The 24,422-nt window shown below is 43.6% G+C and overlaps 1 protein-coding gene across 2 annotated transcripts; it reads left to right on the forward strand.

Moving 5' to 3' along the window:
• Nucleotides 1-783: 783 nt before the first annotated feature.
• IP6K2 (inositol hexakisphosphate kinase 2) lies at nucleotides 784-24,178 on the forward strand. Of its 2 annotated transcripts, XM_058812947.1 has the most exons (7): nucleotides 784-869; nucleotides 5,951-6,051; nucleotides 16,983-17,281; nucleotides 19,425-19,647; nucleotides 20,494-20,669; nucleotides 21,796-21,971; nucleotides 23,400-24,178. In XM_058812947.1, exons 3-7 carry the CDS (start codon nucleotides 17,080-17,082, stop codon nucleotides 23,895-23,897), a joined length of 1,275 nt encoding a protein of 424 aa, XP_058668930.1. In that variant the 5' UTR covers nucleotides 784-869; nucleotides 5,951-6,051; nucleotides 16,983-17,079; the 3' UTR covers nucleotides 23,898-24,178. The 2 variants fall into 2 exon arrangements, with proteins under 2 accessions (XP_058668930.1, XP_058668931.1); XM_058812948.1 differs by lacking the exon at nucleotides 5,951-6,051.
• Nucleotides 24,179-24,422: the final 244 nt, after the last annotated feature.

Below are 24,422 nucleotides of genomic sequence, written 5' to 3' on the forward strand. Positions count from 1 at the left end.
ACTGCAATTATCTCATTATTCTTTTTTCCTTACAATGATGGTGGCTGTTGTTACCCGCAGTTCACTTTGCATTCAAACCTTAACGACTGTGATTGCACTTTGAGCATCAGCCACTGGGCCGAAAAAGTCATCCAGGGTGAAGCTGAGTGGGGAGAGCCTCCAGGACCTTCAGCTGTGTTTGTCTGAGATTTTTGGTGGATAGAAACACGGGATGTGCAGTGAGCTCAAGCACACAGTCCTCGAGGGCTCGGCAGTGTTCCGGCTCCAGCGGGCGAGCTGTGCTGGAGCCCCGCAGCCGAGCCCGGGGCTCGTCCCAACTGAGGGCAGCGTCGCACACCAGGGGACAAATGGTTTCCAAGCAGGCACTGAGGGCAAGTTAGGGAGAGCCCTGTGCATGGCTGCGGAGGTGGAATCGACAGGTCAGGGAGGCGAACGGTACACCCTGCGCGTGCCTGGCTGCTGCCTCACAGCTCGGGGCCGCAGCCGGCTGCCCAGCACCGGCCCGGACACCCAGCCCTGTGTGTGCCTCGCGGAGCGTTGGCAGGGCCCGCTGGCAGGCCCGGAGGGGTCGCTTGTTCCTCAGCCCCGCTCCCCCGCGTTCCCCTGGAAGGGCAGGCGGCCGGCCCGGGCTGCGGAGGAAAACCGGGGCCGAGGCCGCCCCTGCCTCGACTCCCCTGCCCCGCTCCCCTGGCAACAGCGGCGCCGGCGGCGCCCAATCAGCGCGCGGCGGTGCGCGCCCAGCCAATGGAGAGGCGGGCAGGAGGGCGGGGCGCGCCGGAGCGAGGAGGGCCGGCCACGCGCCGCGCCGCCATCTTGACGTCTGAGGAACAAAAGCGCTGAGGCCGCCGCCGGCGCCGGCCCAGCTCCAGGTAATGGGCGCGCTCCGCTCCCCCCGCCGCCGCTGCTCCTGCCCCGGGGGCGGTCGCCGCTGGGGGAACAGCTGCCATTCCGCCCGCCCGCAGGTCGGTGCCTGGCCCGGCGAGGTGGGGATGGGCGGCTGCCCCCAGGGGATGCTCGGTGACGGCCTCGGGGCATTGCCGGGCTCGGCGGGCAGGGCGGGGGGCGCTGGCCTGGAGCCACCCCGGGGACGCGGGTGGGGACAGCGGTGACAGCGTTCGCGGAGCATCCCCGGCCGCTCGGCGCTTCCTGCGCTCCCCGCGGTGCGGGGGCTGCCGGGCCGGGCCGGGCTGGGCGCGGGGGGGCCCCGGTGCCGCTGCCGGGGCTCGGAGCCGGGGCTGGCGCTCGGCTCCCGCTGTTACTCAGCAGGTCCGTGAGTCCGCAGACGTTGTCGGGCCGTTTTGCCCGGGTGATGGGTGTGCTGCTGCTGCTCTGACGGCTGCTTGGTGCGCTCGGTAATAGTTCTGAATGAAAAACGGGTGCTGCGGGATGCGTTGCATAAGTGGATGTGATGCTCAGGAATGCCCTTTTTCTCTGTAAACTGGAAGTTCTGGGTGATGCCTTATTAAAAACTGTTTTGAGGATGACGATTTTGTAATACCTTTTTAACGTGGCTTTGGAGCTGCAGTCGGTTTAAACAAAAACACTTAGGGCTGAGACTTTGGAAATAGTCATCCAGCTTAAAAAAATAAATGTTATCGTTGTTGATAGAATAACAACTTCTTGGTAGTTACACCCTGATATGCCCTTGGCCTTAATTCCACTGTGAAAACTACGCATGTTTAATGCTGATATCTTTCCTGATATATGCTGGCATTTAATTGCCCTCTACTTCTAGCTGTCTTTTTTTTTTTTCCCCTTTTTTTTTTGACACAGTGCCTTATGTGTCCCATATACTCAGATGTTTTACAAATGCATCCAGTGCCCCTGTGCTTTTTGTGAACATCGAAGGGGACAGTTTTGTTTCAAATACTCTAATTAGAATTTTGCTTTAATACTCAGTTCTGGAATATTAATGTTTGTTTTAACTTCTCAGTCAGGTGATGTATTATTGGTCATTACTCAACATGCAGCACTGAAATGGTGGTAGAACAGATCTGACACTTGGGGATAGCAAGGTCAGGGTTGTTTTGGCCAAGAATTGGCCTCTTTGCTCATAATTTTTCTCATATAAAAACAAAACCGACTTGTAAAGTTTTCTTTAAGTTGAATTAATTTGTGTGTTTTCAGGACTTATTGGTAACGTTAGGGGATGGAAACTGAGTTTATGTACACACGCATCCACACATAAATATGTGTGTTTTAAAAATGAACTGATTAATTTGTTTACTGTTGCTGATTTAACATTTTCCAGATTGCTGTTATATTTTTTTCTTTAGGAAATAAGGAAAAACCCAGTGATTTAACTGCCAGAATTCAGGAGAATTTATTTTTAAAAAATAATCTTAAGTGTTCAGAAGTTAAGGATCATGGGAAGGATTACAGCCATTCATGTGTACTTGTTTGTAAGAAATTCCAGACATTAAACTTGGCTGAGTAGCTTTTCATAAATTTACATTCATTTAATTGAAAAACTGATCTTATGCCTTTTCTGTCTTTGATGTTTATACTTTCTGAAGTAACAGCCTGTTATCTTGTCTATGGCACTGCATTTATACAAGCGTCACAAGCCTCATGTTGCTGCTTCCTTTGGAGGAAAGGTGGATCAGAGCTGTCACAGCCATGTGGGGGTGGAAATTTGGAAGCAGCTGGAAAACTGGACAGTGGTCAGTCATATGAATCATGGGCTTTGTACTTACAAAAATTCTTTCCCTACCAGTTGCTTTGAAGGAATTTAGCATTTGTCAGTCATGAGGTTTTGAAAAACCAGGATAGGAAAAGATGTTAAAGAACCTCTCTGCTGCCTGTCAGTGGTTGGGCTTCCATCCAGATCAGTGGTGTTGGTGCTGCTTTAGTTGTTGTCTCAGCTGGAGAGAGTGAGGGTATTTTGGGGAAGTTTTTAATTTTGGAGGGCAGAGGAAGGATGCAAACCTCGAGGCGCTGGGGGTGTCTCAGTCTGTCAGCAGTGGTGACACACAAATGTCTGCCCTTTTGGGTGAGCTGGAGGCAGGGAAATGTCTGCTGTCAGCTTGGTGGTGAAAGATCTGCTTCACTAGTGATGTGGAATTTACCTACAGGGATAAATGAAATAGAAACCATTCTTTAGAAAGCTCTAGTTCTTTACTGTCTGAGTATTTTGAGTGAATTAAACTGGGAAATTCTGGAGTAACTGGTATTAAGTGTCAGTTCTTTTCAATGATTCTTAATTTGATGGTCTTTAGAAATTGGGAGATGGCTGGGGTGTTTCTGAGCCAGGAGTGCTGCTCCTGCAGCCTGGTTAGCACCTGCCTGAGCCTGAGAGCAGCTCCAGGACCAGAATAGGCAAAACAAGTGTCTGCTGTCTGACATCCCTGATGCTGGCCTTCCTGGGGAGCTGTGCTGCAGGTGGGAAAGGCAGGGGGCAAAGGCTGGTTTAGAGGTGAACCGAGATTTGATGTGGGTTTTGATGCTAAGCCAAGGTATAGGTTCTTCCTTTTTGATGAAATTCACTGGTTTCCTTAATGTTTCTGCACCCTTGCTTAAACACAGAACTTGTTAAATGGGTAGGAACATATTCCAAAAGTTCACATACCACATCCAAAGATTGAAAGGGCAGAAACTGAGCTGCAGCTATAATTTTTATCTTGTGTGTGGTATTTACTGCTCTAGTTGTACCCAAAGTGTGGGGGTAAGAGCCAAATATAGAGCAGTTAGAAGTTTTCTTTAGCTGACATTTTACATTCATAATAATTCTTATTTATCTAGTGAGCATGGGCTAGAACCATTAGCTGCAAGCTGTCAGGTTTTACACTGACGTGTGGAGAAGCCTTGCCGCCTCTCATTCAGCTCAGCCCCTCCTCAGCTGTTGAATTTGCCCGTGCTTGGCTCCTCCCTGCTGGCACGAAGCTGCTGTCGGTCTCCAGGCAACGCAGGTCCGGCTCAGCATCTCTGCCTTGCTTCAAGAGATGGAAATTTTCCATTGCAGGGAGAGGATTTTTCCTCTTGCTAATTCTTTTATCTGGCTTGCTGTCTTGGCCAAGGTCATTGCATCTTTGAAACAATACAGGGATAGTTCACAAATATTCAGAGGTTATATTTTAAGTATTTTAAGAGATAGCTGCAGATATGAATTTCTGTATTTTTTGTTAGAAATATCTCATTAGAATGTTAATTTTGGGTCTTTCATAGTAATTTATTTTATTGCAAAGTGGTTCTTTCTTTCCTGCTTCTGTAAAAAGCTGTATGACATTGTATCACTTGCTGCAAGCAACTAGAAATTTCTCCTGCAAAATCTGAAATACTGGAAGGCATAATGGAAACAAAATTGTTTGTTCAAATGAAGGTCTGTCATTGGTTGTGTTTAATCAGGTGTTCAGAGCTTAAAATCTGAAATCTTCTGCAGATTCTTGGCTTGTGTGGCACAAAGGCATTGCAGCCCTGCCTGTGTCTCTGACAGCCAGGCTGTGTCAGAATAAGGGGATGATAATCTGCATAATAGGTACAGAATGTACCACTCTGCTGTTATCAGCTATCAGCCTGCAGCCTTTGACCCTCTGCCTGCACTGCTCCTGCATCTGGAGGATTCTCTGTTGGACACAGCTGGAACCAGTTACTGCCCAGTTTGCCTTTTTGCTGGGAAAAGAAAGGCTTGCTCATGAAATGGCTTTGGGCACGAGAGTGTGGCTTTGTGTGAGGGCCATGGTGGATGGAGGGCAGGAGGTGGCACAGGCAGTGCCTGCTTTGGGGCTGAGCACGTGCTCACCAGCCAGACCAAGGAACCACTGAATTCACACAGCAGCCATTCAGCTGTGCTGCCCCTCCTGGCCCCTGTCTTCTGTCCTGCTGTGCTGGCCTCCAGAAGGTTGGAAAGAAAGGGAAAAAATAATTTGTATGACTTGCTTAAGCTGGTTAATAGCATCCCAGGTTGTTGAGACTTAAAATGAACAGACTCAAGGACGGAAGATACAGTTATTGAGGTTATTTTTTATTAGAAAAAGCAAGGGTTTGGGGGGTTTATGCCAAAGTCTATATTGGAATGAGTACAGCAAAAATGGTTTTACTTTCTTGAAGCACAGAGGGCTTTAAGCATACCCAAATAGCTGTGCAGTGCTGTGATGCAGAAATTTTCTACACTGCCTGAAACCTTATCAGGAATTTTGGGTGCTGCTTAATTTCATGCTTATTGAAGATGACCTCTTTTCTTTTGACATTTGCTCTTTTCCCTTTTCATATATTTTTCCAGAAAAATGGCAATTTATTTGCCTTGTGCTTTGGATATGTGGAGACAGTGTGATGGCAATGGATTTTTTTTTTCAATGACATAAGTTAGTGTCATGAAGTTACAGAAATGAGAAATGAAACTGCCTGAAATGATAGGCATAATCCTTACCTTTCTGAGGTGTTACCACTTTCAGAAGGTTGATTGAATTTAATAGAAGATAGATGGTTAAATTGATGGGTAGGAGTGTTCCTACTCATAGAACTGTCATTGCAACTGGGAATCTGTTCAAGATACCTTAGGAAAATTGGTTCTGGCTTAATAGAACCAGTCAGTTTTCTGAAGAGACATCTGTGAGTATTAAAGTTGAGGGTATACTTCTTGATAACCATGACCAAAGTTACATAAGAAAAATTCAAAAGTTGTGGCATTTCCAACAAGGAGGGAACAAAATTTGGAATTTGTGGAGATAGATAAGTAGTCCCTTGAGTGTGAAGGTAGATGAAGTAAATGCTGATGGAGCTGCAGTGAATTGCCTGGTGAGATGGTGACTGACTTCAAGTTGTTCCATTAAACAAAGCCTCTGACATAGTTAAACCTAAGTGCTGAATTGTGATTATGTCTTAAAGTGCAAATAATGTTTTAACATAACTTTGTGCAACATTTGCTTTCAAAAAATAAAATGTTTTTTTTTATAAGCTTGACTTCTTGAAATATTTTCCCCCCCTCATAATGTGCTGTTTTTTGGAAATGCAGAGTTGGAACATCAGCACACTCTGGATGGTGGTGCTATGTTGTGGAATTTTGAAGACAAAATATTTTTTTGGCAGTCGTCCAGTCTGCTTCTTCCCTTTTTGGTGAGTGCTGATTTCTCTTTGAAGACAGTTGTGCAGTGCACACTTGGTGGCTGCTATAAAAATTGCCTCTAAAGCAACAGATACTTTTAGGGGAATAGGACACACTCCAGCTGTATCCCATTGCCTGGGGTGTTTAACTAGCTAGCTCTTGTGTGTCAATAAATGTATTTCAGCCTGCTTCAAGGATAGGAGCAATACAGCCAAGCTCCTGATGAAGCTTCCTTTTCTAGATTACTGAAATTGATAAGATTTTTTTCAAGTGGTTTTGTATTGCTGTTTGAATATGTAAACTGTATGAGATTAAAATGGATTAATTCTTTGTCAGTGATTATTATGCTAAGCCTGTAATTGGCCCCAGGTGGTGTAAGGGGAGATCACTGAACAATGAAACATGAAATACATAAATAATTTTTAAAGCATTTTTTAAGTATTGTGCAGGTGTACTTGCAGAAAAGGTCCTTTTTATGGGAAGAAACTGTTCTTGGAGTGAGTTGCATTTACCAGGGGAAACAATCTAGATTTTGTCCCTTGGTTTTGTTGTGCCATGTGAGAGTCTGTCTTGTAAGACTTCTGTCCTTACTTGCTCTCATCCAATCTGCTGCAGTTAAACAAGAAGCACATGGAAATTATTCTACTGTATTTTTGCATTTGAACTTTGGTAATTGCACTGGCAGCCCTGCAGGGAGCTGTGCTCAAGGCCTTAGGTCCCAGTTACTTTCAGCTCTTTAGGGAAAGAGCCTGCAGAGGTCACTGACTCATACCAGCTCTTCCCTTTAAGATGCAAATCTGGGCTGTGTTATCTGAATTGAGGCGTGTTTGCAGTAGTTTGCAATGTTTTGAAACGAAAATACATTTCTAAAATATATATTCAATGCATTTCATTAATGTGAGCTGTTCTGGAGCAGAATCTCCATTTATTTTAGTCATTAGAATTAATTCTTGGAACCTACATTTGTAGAACTGCAGTTAAAAATGGGGATGGGTATTCCAAAGCATGATGACAAAACTGTCTCATTCTGGGCTACTTTTCAATCATTTTTCCACATAAAGAGACTAAACTTTTTAGGAGTATTGATGGTATAGGTGAATATACACATGAATGATAACCCTTAAATAGGTTACTGTGCATTTAGAGTACCACTCTTCCTATAATAAAGCATTTGTTAATGATCTTTGCTGTGCACTCCTTTGGAAGTTTTTGCTCAAGGAGTTAGCTTGGATTGTAGGATTTAGGCATCAAAGCTTTAATTTAACAATCTTGTCCTTTGGGCCCCTAGTGCTTAATGTATAAAAAGCATTAGAGGTTGGGATTTCTAAAGCAATTACAGGGAGAGAAAATCTTTGTGTAGTTAAAGGAGGGTGGACTTTGAAAGGGACTTGACACTTGTCCTGTGTCACAAAGATTCTGTGTTCTTCCATTGAGTGACTCGAAATAAAGTTCCCAGACTGCTAAATTCATGTAATGAAAAAGGCATAGCCTTGGATTTATTTCATCTTAATGCTGGAATTTCTTGAGGGTGTTGGTGTCTTGAATAATACTTCCATGTGTGTAATCCACACAATTTAGCTCTTGCTGTTATATTTTCAGCAGATTAAAGGCTGGGTGCTATTTTGGTTTCTCCATGACAAAGGGTGGTACTGTCTTTTTGTAGCAACTGGTGATTTTGGCTGCTGATGCCAGAACACCAATTTAAGATAGATCAGTTTCTAAATAGGAAGTTTAAGTAGCTTAGTTTTGGTGGTTCAGGTTTCTTAGTTTCCATGGTATTTTTACTTGGAAAAGAGACTGGTTCTTAAATTACACAATCCCTGAAAAAGCTACATGGGTCAGAATGGCATGCTCTTTTCTGTCTGAATATGCTTAGTAACTTGTAACTTGGCTTTATTTTAGTTCCAGGAGGATAAAATAGCTTTACTTGAGAGGTAAAACTGGCATTTCTCCAGAACTTTGTAACTGTAGGAGTTAAGATTACAGATTACAAATGGTGTGGGGAAGGCTGAAAGCTGCTGCTTTTTTTAGATGTTGAAATATCAACTGCACAGGGCACATAACCTCCTTGCTGAATTTTAAGAAATTGCAGCTGAGGGGCTGCTGTGCACACTTATGTGAAAAAGCCAGAAGTTCTTGGAGATGGCTTTGGTGACTTGTCTTGCTTTCCTGGACAAAAGGATTGGGGAACTGAGTTTCTCCTGATACTGTAGACCTGGTTTAAGGAAGATAGGCATAATAATTGTGCATGAGGAATAATAGTCATAGAACATCATGCAACTTCAAATTGGTTTGTGTGTAGTTTGCTTCCTCAATATGTTATGCCTAATGTTTCATAATTCTTAAGTTTTATCTGTTAAAGCTATATTCAAAAGTCTTTTGGGTAGGAGGTGGCTCTGTAGCTATGGTGTTAAATATACAGGTATAAATACATGTGGCAGTGTTTATGTCTGTGTTTGGGTTTTATTTAAAGGAAGACAAAACTAGAACTCTGTGTTTAGGGACTAAAAGGAGATAGGATAAACATGTTGCTAGTTTAAAAAACGTTTTTCCTGTAAAGATTCCATCTTTATACATTTTTCAACATCTCAGTGCATGGTCTTTCATTTCTGTATTACAGACAAAATTCCTAGTGAATAGAAAAGGCTTGGTGCTCTGGTTACAGGGAAGGATATCTCAGGGTGCTGTCTGACCCTCCTGAGAAACTGCAGAACGGGATTTAGTGCAGCACTTGTGAGTCCTTTGCCATTGCAGCTGCTGTTGGACTGGCCTCTCCTTTCAGAGAGGATGAAATATCTGGGAGTAGTACCTTTAGATGTGACAGCCTTAGGAGAAGCTAAGGCATTTCAAGGTATTTTTTGGTAGATTGAAAGCAGAAAAATGTGTTCTTCATTGGTAGGACTCTTCTGTTTGCTAATGTTAAATGTTTGCTAGTATTTTTAAAGCTAATGTTAAAAACAGGATTGGCTTTTTACCTTGATAGGCCAAGACTACTGTGGAGTTGTCATGTTCCCAAAGGTTTTGCAAACATTTTTTGTAGGAATTTTGTGCATGAGTTCATGTATAATTCTGGGCTTCTAGATTCCATCTGTTATGCATGATTAAGTAAGTTATGATCCTTGTGAGTCCCTCCTGAATCAGAATTTTCCATGGACAACCAGTATGCTCTGCAGTACATAGCTCTTAATTTGTGAAATTAATCCAAGGCACTTGTTTCCTTATTTATCTGGAGATGTTACTTAATTCTTCTGAACTGCAGCAATGTAGTGCTGCAGTTACCAGCCATTTAGTAAAGATAAGTATAAAAAAAATAAATTATATCAATATTTTTAAGAAGCAGGTGGCTGCTTTTATTGGTCTAGTCCAAACGCATGATGTGAAATAAAAAAATTTGCTTTCTTGGCTTTTTGTGACTGTAGGTGGTGATGATAGATGTGCCACTACAGTGTGTGACTCCAGCACCCTCATGATTTACCACTAAAAGCTGTAGTAAAAGTGTTTCTGCTTCCACAGGGGATGCACACATAGACTGAACAGGTGTGAAGGAGCTGGTTACTCTGGAGTGTGAAGTGTTCTGCTGAGTCTTTGTACAAACCATCATGCTTACTCATCCTGAGTACAAGTCATGTAACTTAATGATCATTACATTGATTGATTTGCTGCAGAAGAGCTTAAACAGTCTTGGCTTGCATAGGAAGTTACAGCTCAGCATCGTTTCGTCATCACAGCCCGTTTCAAGTTGTACTTAGTGAGAAGGAGCGGGGTTTTCCTCCCCCAGTCTTTCTTTTAAAGAAACACTGGTATTTCCTCCTCCTTGATGCTATGACACTGTCCCTCTACTCCTCATGGTGTTCAATACTATTGACTGCTTTATTAAATTTCAATTATTTGCTGCTTATAATGCTTTTGGTTTTGTTTATAAATAAAAAAATTCTGAGAACTGACAATGTCAGTGCACTTTCTGTCAAAGATAAAGTTTTCCCTCCAAATTAGTTACCAGAATAAATGTCTGCTTTTTATAATCATGCAGAATTTAGGGCTGCTCTTAAGATTTTTCCCAAAACTGTAGGATTAATATGAGCACATTATTATGTGGGCTCTGTATTCCTGTCTCAAGGAGTTAAAAATTATAAACTATAGCTTTTACTACTTAGTTATATTAATTCTATTGCAGATACAGAAGGCTTCAAAAGGTATCCTGATGTAGGATTTGCATTCTGTGTAGAGGTATAATGCATCCTCAGAATCAGGAATTGATTAAAACAATTGGATAAATTAATACAGAGCTCATTTATCATAATTGTTTTAATTGTGACAAATTTGTGTCCAGCTGAGTGGACACTAGAGAATATGAGTAGCTACATTCTGATCTTAGGAACTTCTGAAAACAGAACACATCACAGTAACATCAGTTTCTGAGCCAAGCAGTAGCTAGAGTGAATGTTAGAAGCAAATCATTACTCATGTTACTCTGGGCATATTTGCTAATAAAACAAGTCTTTTGTGTGGAGGAATTCATAAAAATGAATCACAAGCTGTGCAAGACTTTGAACCTGAGCACGTTTAATGTATTCTAATGCTTTTAATGCTCTAAAGTTGCATCCTCTGCTTTCTTTGATGGAAGGAATGTACCTTGCTACTTGTAAAGTACCACATTATTAGTAATGGAACAAGTGGTTCAATCATATACTTGTAAAATTCCTGTAGCCATTCTTGGTTTATAGCTGTATTATTGTAGGCTCTTAAAATGTGTTTATCCTGTTTCAATTGTGAAAAGTCATTCTCTTTGAGCAATGTGTGACTTACCAGCTCAGACCTCAAGTACCTTTTCAATGTTGTGCATGAAACAGGTGGAGGGGTGGGCTCTCAAACACAGACCATGTATTTTTCACCTTGTTATTTGCACCTTTCTGTGCCCAGTCTCAGTTTTGTTGTTTCTTCCTGAATGTTCTTTGGGCTGAAGCAGTTTTCTCTTTGACTGATCTAATAGGTCACCGATACTCTGCTGTCCTGTTGGCTGGCTGTGCCATTCCTCTGTTTCCTTGTTGGTTTTGCATGGCCTGGTTTTTGGTGGCAGGGTGACCACAAAGATTGCTCCTGTGAGGAGCTGCTGGAAGCTTCCACCATGTCCAGCAGAGCCAATCTCTGCTGGCTTTGAAGATGGACATGCTGCTGGCCAAGGCTGGGCCAATGAGAGAGGCTGATAATGCCTCTGTGATGACATGTTTAAGAAGGAAATCAAAGCTATAGAGTTTCGCTTTTAGTCAGAGAAAAGGAGGAGGTGAGAACATGTGAGGGAAACAACATGGCAGCACCAAGGTCAGTAGAGAAGGAGGGACAGGAGGTGCTCCAGGTGCTGGAGCTGAGATTCCCCTGCAGGCCATGGTGAAGCAGATTGTTCCCCTGCAGCCCATGGAGATCCACGGGGGAGTTTCCCATGGCAGAGCAGGTGGGTGCCTGGAGGAGGCTGTGATCCAGCAGAAGCCCCAGTGGAGAGAGAGGGCCCTGCTTCCAGGCTGGAGCAGCCTGTCCTTGGAGTGCTGCCCCCCATGGGAAGAGAGACCCACATGGCAGCAGTTTTGGGGGGCTCTGTGCCCGTGGGGGGAATTCACCTTGCAGAAGGTGCTGTAGACCAGCTGCTCCTGAGAGGGGACCCAGAGGAGTTCATGGAGAACTGTCTCCCCTGGGAGGGACCCCAAGGCTTCACAGGGAAGGACTCCTCTCCCAGGGCAGCAGAAGAAAATCTCAGTGATGCACTGACCCAGAAACTCCTGTGCCTTGTCTCTGTGCTGTTGGTGAGAAGGAGGGAGGAGATAGGGACAGAAGGTGTTTTAAGGACTTATTTTACTTCTCACTATCCTCCTCTGATTCTGTTAGCAATAAATTCACTTTGCAACCGTATGTTGAGCCTGTTTTGCCCTTGAAGTGTTTCTCCTGGTCCTTACCTCAGCTTGTGAAGCCTTTGTTAGTTTTTGTTTTCTCTCCTCTGCCAGCTGTGGCAGGGCAGGGTGAGTGAGCATCTCTTGTGGGTGCCTGGTGTTGTGCCAGTGTCAAACCTTGATACCTTGGAACCTTGGGAAGGGGCTTTGCTTTGTCTGCTTCATCACCCTGCAGCAGCTCTGCTCTGCAGGTCTCTACCCTGTCAGCTTCCTCTGCACTCCCCAGTGAACTGAGAAAAAAGGACAGGCAGAAAGCTTTGCTGCCTTGCTATTTCTGTCCCTGTAAAGCTGATTTATGGCTGTGGGGAGTTGAAGATGCTAACCATCCAAAGCAAAAAGCCTGCACTAGAGAGAACCCAGTTTTAACAGATTCAACAGAAGGGCAGTTCTGCATCAGTAGTTCTATCATGACAAAGGTTTGGCAGGAGGTGTATTACTTTTAAGATTGTTATGAAGGAAGAAGCTGCTGCTTAATTGAGACCTGTGCTCTCCAGAGGATGTGTTCATTAATGCAATTACATGTGGGACTAAGCTGAGAATCTGTAATGACATGAAGTACCTTCCAAAGAATGCCGTCACCTGGGATTAATGTTAAGAGCCTGAAAACATGAATTCATTGTGGTATTCTTTTGATGGTCATTGTCGCATGTAATGGGGATAAGGTGTCTATAAATGTCACTTCTGGTTTGCAAGTTTGGGTTTTAAACATCTTTTGCTGCTTACAATAGGAATGACGTTGCTCAAGTGAATGTTGCTGTGTCTAGGCACATGTTTATTTGCTCCTTCAAGTTATGTCAGATTTTTTTCTTAAAATGCTTGACATGTGAAGGGTTAGTAAATCTGCTTTTTTGGCTGATGTGTTGTTTGAACAAAAACTAGTCAAAGGCACTTAAAGCACGTAGGAGGAAAAGGGCAGGGTACAGTGAGCCTGCATTTGCTATCTGGGAAGATTGCCTAAAACCAGCTTTTCTGGGCTCTTTCTTTCCCAAGGAGCATTAAGAACAAACTGGGTGTAGAATCAGAGGAAAGGCAGTGAAAAACTGCATTGTGCTTGTGCTGATCAACATCAATGCCGCTTGAAACTCTTGGGCTTAGGTCAAAGCTTTTATTTGTAAGGAACTGCAACCAGTTTGGCATATTGTGAGGCTGTTTATGGAATTCAAGTATTTATAGATGAAACAGTGCAAAGCATTTCTGATGGGCATTACAGTTGTGCTCCAGGCCCTGTTAATCTGAATGGCAAAATTCCAAATATTAAGGAGAGCCAAAATGATAAACAAATCCTGATTGTTAGTAATGGTAATGTTAAAGCGTGCAGCAGAAAAAAATGTAAGGTCTTACTTTTTTTTTTGAAAAAAACCTTTTTTCAAGTGAGATGAATTTTATTGGGTGAGAAGAGACTGAATTTATTACATAAACAGTGCTTCTTGAATGGTTAAAATATGGTAGTTTTCACTTTGATTAATTAAGGCCTCATTGAAACCTAAATTGTTGACAAGATGACCTGGTCTTGCTGCTGTCTTCTTGAGCATTGTTACAATGTTCACATAGATCTGGTTTAGGTTCATAAAAAGGCCCTGAGTTGCCTTGCACAGTTAAGGAGCTCAGCTAAAGGCTTTATGGCAAGGAGCTCCTTGCTGATGCTCTGCTCAGCAGTGCTTGCACAGTTTCTGCTGCAGAACTGTATTAATAGAGCTTTTTCAGCAGGAATATGTACTACAAAAATTCACTCATAGAAACAGAACATGGGGGAGTTGGGCTGCAGTTTTGGGAAGATAAAAGCAGAAGCAGAACTTACTAGTACAGGCACAGTAAACTCATCTTCATTTGTGTGAACCTTCCCCTTTATTTCTGGTAGTTTCACATTTGTCTTGTGGTAGTGCTGACTGGGTACACTGTGTTGGACTATGTACAAATGTTACCAATGTTTCTCTCAAAAAAACCCCACCCTTATCTAAATACTGCCTAACTTATAATAACTTATCAGATAATTTGTATAATATCAGAGCATGAAAAAAACTCTTTCTTTTTCCTCCAATGGGAAGTTACACTGTGTGATGTGCTGCCAGATATTACTTGTTCAGGAAAGGGTGAAGTACAATGAGTAGTCCTGTCCAATTCTGTGCTTGGCAGTTCCATTGCTGAGTGCAATCTGCACACAAGTATTGTCCAGACCACTTGGGCATCCATGGAAGCAAACAAATTGAGCTGCTACTAATGGGCTCCCTGAAGATGTGTTGGGGTAAACAAGGTGTACATCAGCTGTGTTGGAGATGATGTTTGCTAGAGTCATTTCTATGGCATAAATATCTTCACGAGTTAACTCCTGATGCAACTGTAATGCAGGAGGACTGGGACAGATTTAAGTGTTTGAGGTTGAAGGATGTTGCAAGGTGCTTTCTCAGTCTGAATCACTGCAGTTGGCAATCAGTGTCTCTCTCTATCAGGGGTAATTAGGAAGGCAGCCACAGAGTGGTGATGCTGGCTTGGAAAAAGTGGCTCTTGTACTGCTGCTGTTCTGCAGGGCTGTTAAATGTGGCTGTGCCAGTGTAAGGCTCTGCACTGCAAGATCATGCACATGTGAAATGCACCTCCAGTGAAACCTGGCACACTTCTGGCTTTCCCTCAGCAATTCCAGAGGACTGGAGGCATTATTGCCTCTAGAAAATCCTAATGAAAGCTCAAGAGTTGTAAAATTACTGGTGCAGTATACAGACTGATGCTTATAATTTCTGTAGAGAGAATGGAAACATTTCTCAGAGTTTACTCAGGGGGTAATCTGGATTGTCAAGTGTGTGGAGGCAGCTCCAAGTGTGTTACACGTGTGCTGGTAAGCCAGCTTGCAGGTGAGCCTTAGTGAAGAGCAGCGTGGCTCTGCTTGGAGTGGGTGCTGCTTTGGGGAGCCATGGGGAAATAAATCTGTGACTCTGGAGCTGTGAGAGTGCTCCCTCCTGACTGTGGCAGCTGAACAGAACATTGGGCTGCCCAGGACTGAGGACGGGCCATGGTTACCTGGCTTTCCTGCACTGCCAGGGCTCTCCAAGGTTGCTCAGCTTGGTGCAGTTGGGTAGATTTTTTTGAAGTGGCTTGTGTTTGGGGTGTAACTGAGAGGTTTTTATATGTGTGTCTCTGAGTTGTCAAATTGTTGATGCTGAGGTAGGTTAGAAAATTCTGTGGTGATGCAGTAGCTGCATTAGAAAAAGAATACTAGGAAATTAAAAGTAGTACAGTGAAATGAAAGTTTATTGATAATGGTGTAATCTTAATAATATAGGTTATCAGAAGACAGTGTTGTTTATGGGGAATACTATTCCAGATTAAAAGGGGGAAAAAAAGAAAAAACAAGAACCTCATAATGTTTTGTCAAATAAGGCGCTTGGAAGAAAGGAGAAAAAAAAAACCACCAAAAAGCCCCACCAAAAAAACCACATTCAGCTCTTATTGACCTGTTATCCTTAGGCACAGGTAAACATTCCAGGACCTGGAGTTCATTCAGTTGATCGATCTGTTGTTTCTTTAAGCAGTTTAGTTGTTTAATTCAATTAATGCTCTTATGTCCAGGACATGCTGTAGGCGTATGTAGTTCTGGTAGTGCCGCTGCTTTAAGCCTGCAGGTCTCTGCTTTTCCAGTTAATGTAAAGCGGTTAAATATCTAAGGAGGACAAATAAAAATAGACCTGTGACCTAGAACACTTTGTAGTCTCTTTGAATTAAGTGCATTATTGTCCGTGTAACTATCTTCAGGCAAAATGAGCATGAGGTTGTTTTTAGCCACAAAAAGTTAATCATTAAAGCTTTGGTCTAAAATTAGAGTAACTCAACTTAAAAATTTACTGGAAGGCCGAGAGCAAGACAGTCATGTTTTAGTTTTCAGCGTTGCTCCTTTAATTGCTCTCTGAAGTGCAGGTTGCATGAAACTGGTGTTTGGCCAGCACCGAGCAGTGTGCGGTCACAGGGTACAGCAGCAGATCTTTGGGATGCAGCTGGCACAGGCCACTGCCTTCTGCTGAATGTAGGGAAAAAAGTGTTCTTGGGAAATGGCACATTAGCGTTAGGGCTTGCCCGTGAAGAGCTTGCATCTGTGTCATATTTTCGGTATCTGACATGTTCTTGTGAGTGAACCGGTGAAATACACGTCCCACCCTGGAGCTCGGCGGGTTGCTGCCCTTGTCTGGAAGGGGGGAATTGTACGCTCGGTGTTAATTCCCGGTTTTCGGGCTGGCCTGCACAAGGTGGGGACCTGTCTCGGCGGTCGGGGGCTGGGGTGCGGCAGGCGAGGCTCGCCTGGGTGCCGCGGATGGGTTTCCTGTGCAGGCGCGGCGGGGCTGGCCCGGGTGCCGCGGGTGGGTTTCCTTGGGGGAGCGGCGGCGCTGGCCCGGGTGGGTTTCCCGGGTGGGTTGTCTGCGCGGCGCTGGCCCGGGTGGGTTTCCTTTGGGGCGCTGGCCCGGGTGGGTTTCCCGGGTGGGTTTCCCAGGTGGGTTTCCCGGGTGGGTTTCCTTTGCGGCGCTGGCCCGGGTGGGTTTCCCGGGTGGGTTTCCCAGGTGGGTTTCCCGGGTGGGTTTCCTTTGCGGCGCTGGCCCGGGTGGGTTTCCCGGGTGGGTTTCCCGGGTAGGTTTCCTTTGCGGCGCTGGCCCGGGTGGGTGCCTGTGCGGGCGCGGCGAGCCGCTCTGGCCGCCCCGCTCCTTCTGCCGCTCCGCGCGTGCGCATGGCGCGCTGGCCGCCCCGCCCCCCGGGGGCTGCCATTGGCCGCGGCTCGGCGGGGGCGTGGCCGGCAGAGCCTTGGTGGCTGCGCCCCGCGCTCGGCCGCAGTCGCCGCAGTCCGGAGCGGGAGGTGCGCGCTCGGCTCGGCTCTGCTCGGCCCCGCTTCGCTCTCGCTTCGCTCTCGCTTCGCTCTCGCTTCGCTCTCGCTTCGCTCTCGCTTCGCTCTCGCTTCGCTCTCGCTTCGCTCCCGGGGCACAGCGCCCACACTGACCGCCGCTGCTCTCCTGTGTTTGCCTTAACAGACTTTTGAATCACAGTAAACACCTGCGGGGCTCGGAGGCTTCAGGCTCTGAACTGCCTTCACCACTGCTGCCGTCTTCTATCTAATGTGCTACAAGGATGAGCCCAGCATTTGGAGCAATGGAAGTGGAGCACTATTCCAAGGGAGTCTTACTCGAGCCTTTTGTCCACCAAGTTGGAGGACACTCCTGTGTCCTCCGGTTTAATGACAAGACCATCTGTAAACCTCTTATTCAGAGAGAACACCAGTTCTATGAGACTCTCCCGACAGAAATGCGTAAATTCACTCCACAATATGAGGGTAAGTTACCAAACCTTTGAATGGGGTCGGGCTTTTCGTTTCTGTTAATGCGAGTGTGCTGTGCTCTCTGTTCTCTCTGAAATCTCTTCTATGTGGAAGAGATTTTAGGGTTTTTTTTCATGTATTTTGATGTTGTCTGAGGCAGGCTGTGGAGATGCAGGGTGGAAATGCTTGCCAAGTTGGTGTTTGGGCTGACTAACAGCATTAGAGTAGAGCAACTCTGCTGGTGATAGCCCATATATCTCCCTTAGGCACAGGTAAGTAGCTAACAGCTTGAGAACATTTTCAGTAATTATCTGCCTCTTCTTTTTTCTTTTTTCTTTTTTTTTTTTTTTTTTGTGGATTTTTTTTGCCACTTGTTTAATGTTTGTTTACAAAGGATTTTGTAAGGATGGATAATAGTGTTTTGTGTAAGCTTAGTTGTGGTCTCTTTTGTGCTTTGATTTCTCCTCTGACTTTCATTTCAATTGCAGTAAGTACATGCCAGTAAGGTGTCTTGTTGAATACTTGCAGTGTTATTTCTGCCATTAAGGAAATGAAAATTCATGGCATTTAGGTAGGCAAGGATCAAGTAGCTGTGATGAGGCTGAGTCAGAAGTTATGTAGGAGTGGAAATTCCAGTTCTCCTAAGAATTGAACTAGTTAACAGGAATACTTCTTTTTCTTTCTTCTATTCCATCAACTGTTGTCTAATGATTAATATGTCTGAAGCACCTTTTTTAAAATGCAATTGCTTTCTAAAGCACATTGATTTTAACAACCATGATGGTGATGAAGTTTTGTGTTCTGTTTGTGAAAGTGATGGGAGACTTCAGTGATGTTTCAGAATTAATAATCTCTGCTCATTTACAGAGACTTTCTGCCATGTCTAATTACAAGTTCTGTTGGACTGGAAGAAAATCTGATCTTTGAATGGCACTTTTCAAAATGTAATAGAGCAATTGTACTAGTGTATGTGGCTTTCTGGGAAGTATGGGGAGGGATTTAGAGGGAAGGGGCCTTTCTTGGTCCACCTCTGATTTTTTTTTTTCCAGAGTAAAGGCAAAGAAGCCGTTTGTTAGCTGGCTCCCCCACCCTTTCCCCATTGTCCTTTCCTTTGTGACATCGGGACAGTCAGAGGTTCTGTACTCCCTGCCCCAGCCCTGCAGGTCTGGGAGCTGCTGCCCACCTTGGGAATGCCAGTCTCTCACCAAGACCTCTCCCCAGCTAGTGATGAGCTGCAAGAACTGTGCAGACTGAGTGATCTGAAATAGAGGACTGGAAAACAAAATAAAAACCAATTCAGATAATTGTTATGGCTTCTCTATTAACTCCTGAGACTTATTCATGTGGTACTTGGCACATCTGCCAGTGCTCCACTAAGACTCTTAAAATACAATGCAGTGCTTTAGAGACTCCTGAGGGGAGGATAAGGAGAAAAAAATGCTTTTGAGGTTCACCATGTTTCTGTACCACAAACAGATTTGCTTTGTATTGCATTTTTGTTACTTATGCCATAAGATTGCTGCATAACCAGTATCAATAAAATATATTAAAAAAAATAGACAAAAATGTATAATTAAACATGGTGATTTTAAGTGGAAGCTTTTGGACTAGTTTCTGTTGTAATGTGACATTTCCCTTGTTTTGCTCTCCTTGCACATCTTTCCTTTCCCTTGAGATCTATTAACTGAGTATTGTTCGGAGAACTGCTTTGCTGTCATGCAAAATTTAAAAAGTTTTTAGTGTGAATTTTTACTTTGTGCAGGTCACTTTTCACTGCAAGATGTTAACAAATGTTTTACATATCACTTAGAATCAGACCAGTCAGATTTTTTTTTAATTAATAAAAACTTTTATTAATTGAAATTGTGTCCTGTTATTATTTGATTGTTACTTGACTGCCTCAGAGAGAGCAAATGATCTTTTGTATCATTGTTGTGCCAATATGATAAATTGTCTTTTGTGAGGTGTCATTTTTGTCTAGCTCTTTTGATATTTGTTAGGTTGGCAGATGAGGTTTGGCCTGTGGCAAGATAGAAACTAAGGACTGGGGTAAGAGAAAAAATAAAGTTGCTGTATTTTTAGTGTAAAAGAACGCGTTGTAAAAGGCTTGCTTGTGGCTTGAGCAGTTCATAACTGTCTGGGTCCTTTTTCTCTTCAGGTGTGGTATCAGTGAGCTTTGAGGAGGATGAAGATGGAAACTTATGTCTAATAGCATATCCATTAAATGGGGACCACGATAACCTAGAAAACTTAGATAACTCTGACTGTGAACCCAAAAGTAAGCTATTGCGGTGGACTAACAAAAAAACAGTGTTGTTAGAAAATGAGAAGCTATCAAAGGAATGGGTCCGGCAGCACAGGAAAGAGGAAAAAATGAAAAGGTAAGTTTGACTTTTAGCTGTCAAATTCTGTTCTCCAGAACTCTGGAGAACTCCCTAGAACTCTTTTCACTTTCATTTTCTTTTCTTCTCTTGTTTCTTTTGTTTTTCCTGACCTCTTCAGTGCAGACAGGTTCACTAGTGAAACTAGTATATCCTTAGCCCTCAGTAAAGGCTAAGTTGAGTCTTCTCATTTTCTTTTCTGCTGTGGTCAGTTGAAACAGGTTTCCCAAAGTTATTTTAGACACTTGAGAAAGAGAAAAAAAAAACACAAACCAAAGAAACCTAACCACAAAAAAGCAGATCTACAAATAAACAAAAAGCATTCACTCACCTGCAAAAGAACAATAGTTAAAAATAAACCAACCCCAAACATTTTTAAGTGCTACTATTTACGGTGTACTTTGTTAGGAATCCTGCTTTATCCCTGCTAGTGACATTTTCCCCCGTGTTCATTCTTATTAATTGTGCCCACCATAAATTGTGGGCTGTGATGTGTTGTGCTAAAAACAGTGACCTTAGCAAAGATAAACCTTAAAGTGCATTGCTGCCTCTTGCATTACTTCATAGAACCATGCACACAGGTGAAGGATATATAAGTAGAATTACTACATGTTTTGTAACATTTGGCTCTATGCTCATTTATATTAGTATGGAGGTGGCTTTGTAATGGTTGAAACACTACTCATGGGTATCTTGTTCACATGTACAGAGAGGAAAATAAAGATTTTGCTTGCTGTTAATGAAGTTGAGCAGAATAGGTTGTAAAGTTAAATCCATTGACAGCCCCTCTTCAAGAGCTTATTTTTCCTTTTGACCTGTAATTGTTACTTTGTTCTGTTTTTCTAGTCACAAACTGGAGGAAGAATTTGAGTGGCTGAAGAAATCTGAAGTCTTGTATTACACTGTAGAGAAAAAAGGAAATGTCAGTTCTCAGTTTAAACACCATAATCCTTGGAGCATGAAATGTCACCAGCAACAGTTACAGCGGATGAAGGAAAACGCAAAGCACCGAAATCAATATAGTATCCTTTCCTGAAAATACCTCATAACAATGGAATGAGTAGGGCTCTGCCTCTCATTTCTTGAACATTCCAGATAAGAGTGCAGAGCAGGCTTAACTGCAGTCCCAAGAGACTCTCTGAAGCCATAATTTATTTGGTGTCTTTGAAGAGTTTGCCAGCACTTCCTAGAATGTGCTTTTCCAGCACGTAACAAACTACCTAAGCTGGGAAATTCAGAGAACTCAATTTAAATCTTCACATTGTGATCTTAAAAACCATTGTCCTCTTCCTCTTCACATCAGTTTCTTAAATAGAGAGGGTGTTCCAGTGCCTGGAGTTTATGCTTCTAGTAGACTCTTTTTGATGAGCTTTAAGAAAAGTTGCATATAAACAGCCATGTAGGATTGCAGCATGAGAAAAAAAACTGAGTGAATCCATGAAGGCTGAAGCACATTGGTTTTGTGCTATGGATTCCTAGGCAAGCATCTCCACCCTGAGCATTCCATCAAAAACTGATCTTGCTGTAGGCTTGGGTGCTACTGATACATCCTGCAAAAGTAGTACTATCTAAATACTGAGGTAAACAAATTTCTCAGTATGAGGAGTTTTGGTGATGGATTACTGAAACATCTGTGACTAATAAATGATCAAATTGATAGGATTTTTTGGCTGGTCCCGTCACTGTTTCACTAGATTGTTATTCAGTTCCCTAAAAAGTGCGTGATATGTTTGGAACAGTAATATTACAGATGTTTTGAAGTTGTAAAGATGGTGTGAAAATGCTTCACTGGTTTTGAGTGGTAATACAAACACACAAAATCTTCACTTCCCACAGAAAAAAGTCTCTTGCTAGACAGGAAATACGTCATAATTCAAAGTCAACTGCCACATTATATTTCTGTATAACCCTGATTGCTTTTGATTTTCACTTAATGTGGAAATTCACTAGTCTCTCTAGACCAGTAAAACCTGAACTGGCTCAAAACAGAGAGGGCATCTAAAGTCTGTGTAACTAATTTTTCTAGATTACTTTATACTAGGCGTGTTTTGGATATCCTTAAAGTCAAGAGTGAGGCACTATAAAATCCACAGTAATGTTTATAAAACCTGTATTCCTCCTTGTGAGCCTTGTTCCTTAACTGCTCAGAATTCATTTTGCTGGAGAACCTGACGTCTCGCTACGAGGTGCCGTGTGTGCTGGACCTGAAGATGGGCACCCGGCAGCACGGCGACGACGCGTCCGAGGAGAAGAAGGCGAATCAGATCCGCAAGTGCCAGCAGAGCACCTCGGCCGTGATCGGAGTGCGCGTCTGCGGCATGCAGGTGAGGGGCAGCTCGCACCTGTGCCCAGCACGCTCACACCTGTGTCTGGTAGTGGAGTGTGGGTTTATGCAGGCATCTCACAAGCTGTTACCTTGAGCTGCTGTGCTGCGTTTCCTTCAGAGCACAGTGAGGGTTTTGAGTGTCGCTGATCGGTTGGAGGTGGCAGCATCTGCAGCCCACGCTCTGCATCAGTGAGTGCCGGGTCTGAACACACAAACAGCCTCCTGCACCTTATCAGCACTTCAAAACTGTTAAAACTACTGATTCAATGAACATTTCAGGATAGCATAGAGAACAGTTTGAGAAGGGCCCAATTATATGCATTTTGAATTAAGGGTGTGGAAATTTGTAAAAATATTAAGAAGCAATCAGTTCTGTTGTGTAACTTGGAAAGCCACAGATCTTCCACTGCTTGAAGTAGGCTTGTTGCAAAGTGCAGGCAAGAAGTGCTTGGTAAATGTGATAAGACTTGTTGCCAGATGAGGAGACATTGTGTGGACTTTCACCTGAATTTTTTGTTTACTTGTTTCTGTATTCCTGGAGTGACAAATGGGAAACAACATGTTTGTGTTGGAGTTTTTTCCTGAAGCTTCTCTCCTCCTATCCAATAGATTCCAGGAATGCTAGCAGTGTTTGCTAGGACTTGTTCCACAGCAGGGCTGTTGGCATGTGTGGTGTTCAGCTCACTGTTCAAATTCAGAGAAAAACATGAGGCAGAAATGAAAGTGTGGGAGCTGCATTTCTAACCACAGTGTGCTGGGATTTGAGCAAGGAGGGGCATTGCCATTATTCACTTTCCAGTGTTGACCTGTGCTGGAAAACAGAGAGGAGCTTTGGAAGCATTTGCAATCCTTTCTTGACCCAGATGTGTGGGCATTATTGAACTATCAGTTGTGTAGACCACTCTCCTGTGCCTTCCTGCAGGAAGGCATTTTCTGCAGGAGCACCTCTGACTTCTTCAAATACAGATGATTATGGGTACACTGTAGTTTTTTATAGGAAAGTTTGCTGTCACATCTCAGCATGCAGAGAATCAACTGGTACATCCTAGAGCAGAGACTGGTAATGAGCTGGATGAGTGGCTGTGGTACAAGTTGTAGCTTGACTTTGGAGATCTTGGCGGCAGCTTTCCTAATCTCACTTAAAGTCCTCGTTCTTACATTCTGGGTGGAAAAGCTCAAATCTAAACTGAGGGAATTTTCCACTTCCTCTGGGTTACAGAGGTGCTGCTGGATCACTTGATAGCAATTCCTATAGTTGTGCAAGAGCAGTTTTAGAGATTAGTTTGTCATCTTGTAAAAGCCTTAAGGAGCATGCTTTTTTAGTTTTCAATTTTTTTTTTTTTTTGGTGTCCCCTCAAGGCTTTGGTGTCAGTGTACCAGCAATTTTAACTATTCCTTTTTTCTTGTCTTGTGTTTGTATATGCAGGTCTATCAGGCAGGCACTGGCCAGCTGATGTTCATGAATAAATACCATGGAAGAAAACTCTCAGTCCAAGGATTCAAAGAAGCACTTTACCAGTTCTTTCATAACGGCAAATACCTGCGCAGGGAACTCTTTGAGTCCGTTATTAAAAAACTCACTGAACTCAAGTCTGTGCTGGAGAAACAGGAGTCCTATCGCTTCTATTCCAGCTCCTTGCTGATCATCTATGATGGCAAGGAGAGGCAGGAAGTCGCCGTTGACTCGGATCCAGAGGACCTAGAGGACCTTTCAGAGGAATCTTCAGATGAGTCGGCAGGAGCCTATGCCTACAAACCGACTGCCAGCACTGTGGATGTCCGCATGATAGACTTTGCCCACACAACCTGCAAGTACTATGGAGAAGATTCTGTGGTGCACGAGGGCCAAGACACGGGTTACGTTTTTGGACTCCAGAATTTAATAGATATTATTAAAGAAATAAGAGACGAAAGTAGTGAATAAACAGTGTGAATGCACATCAGTAGAAAGCACTATTGTGACTCTTTGTATTCCAAAATTATTGGCCACTTTCTGGTGGTAGGAATCTTTACGGGCTCTGCAGGGATAATCCTGTCAGAGTCAGACTTGTTCAGAGGGCATTTACTTACATTGGTGCTGGACCTAGCACTGGCAAAACTTGGTATCCTTATTTATTTTAACTTTCTTAAACATTCCATATTTGATTACTCAGATACCTCTGTTATCCCTGTGTGTATATGTTCCAATAAAATTCTTTTTGTTCGTTGTAAGTGATGCTTCCGTTGTTGCTGGTGACTGAGGAGGAGATGAAGCTCAGGTCTCTGGTGTCATGCAGAAGCATCATTTGAACAGCAAGCCTTACCTGCCTCATGAGACCACCTGTGGGATAGCACATCTTCTGTCCTGGACCTCCTGTCAAGCAAGCCCAGCAGAGCCACTGAGCTGGCAGGGCCCAGCACCTGCCCTTGAGGAGAGGCTGGGACAGCAGAGCCTGTGTAGATGGGGTAA

The sequence above is a fragment of the Ammospiza caudacuta genome, chromosome 12, assembly GCF_027887145.1.
Source record: "Ammospiza caudacuta isolate bAmmCau1 chromosome 12, bAmmCau1.pri, whole genome shotgun sequence".
NCBI lineage: Eukaryota > Metazoa > Chordata > Aves > Passeriformes > Passerellidae > Ammospiza > Ammospiza caudacuta.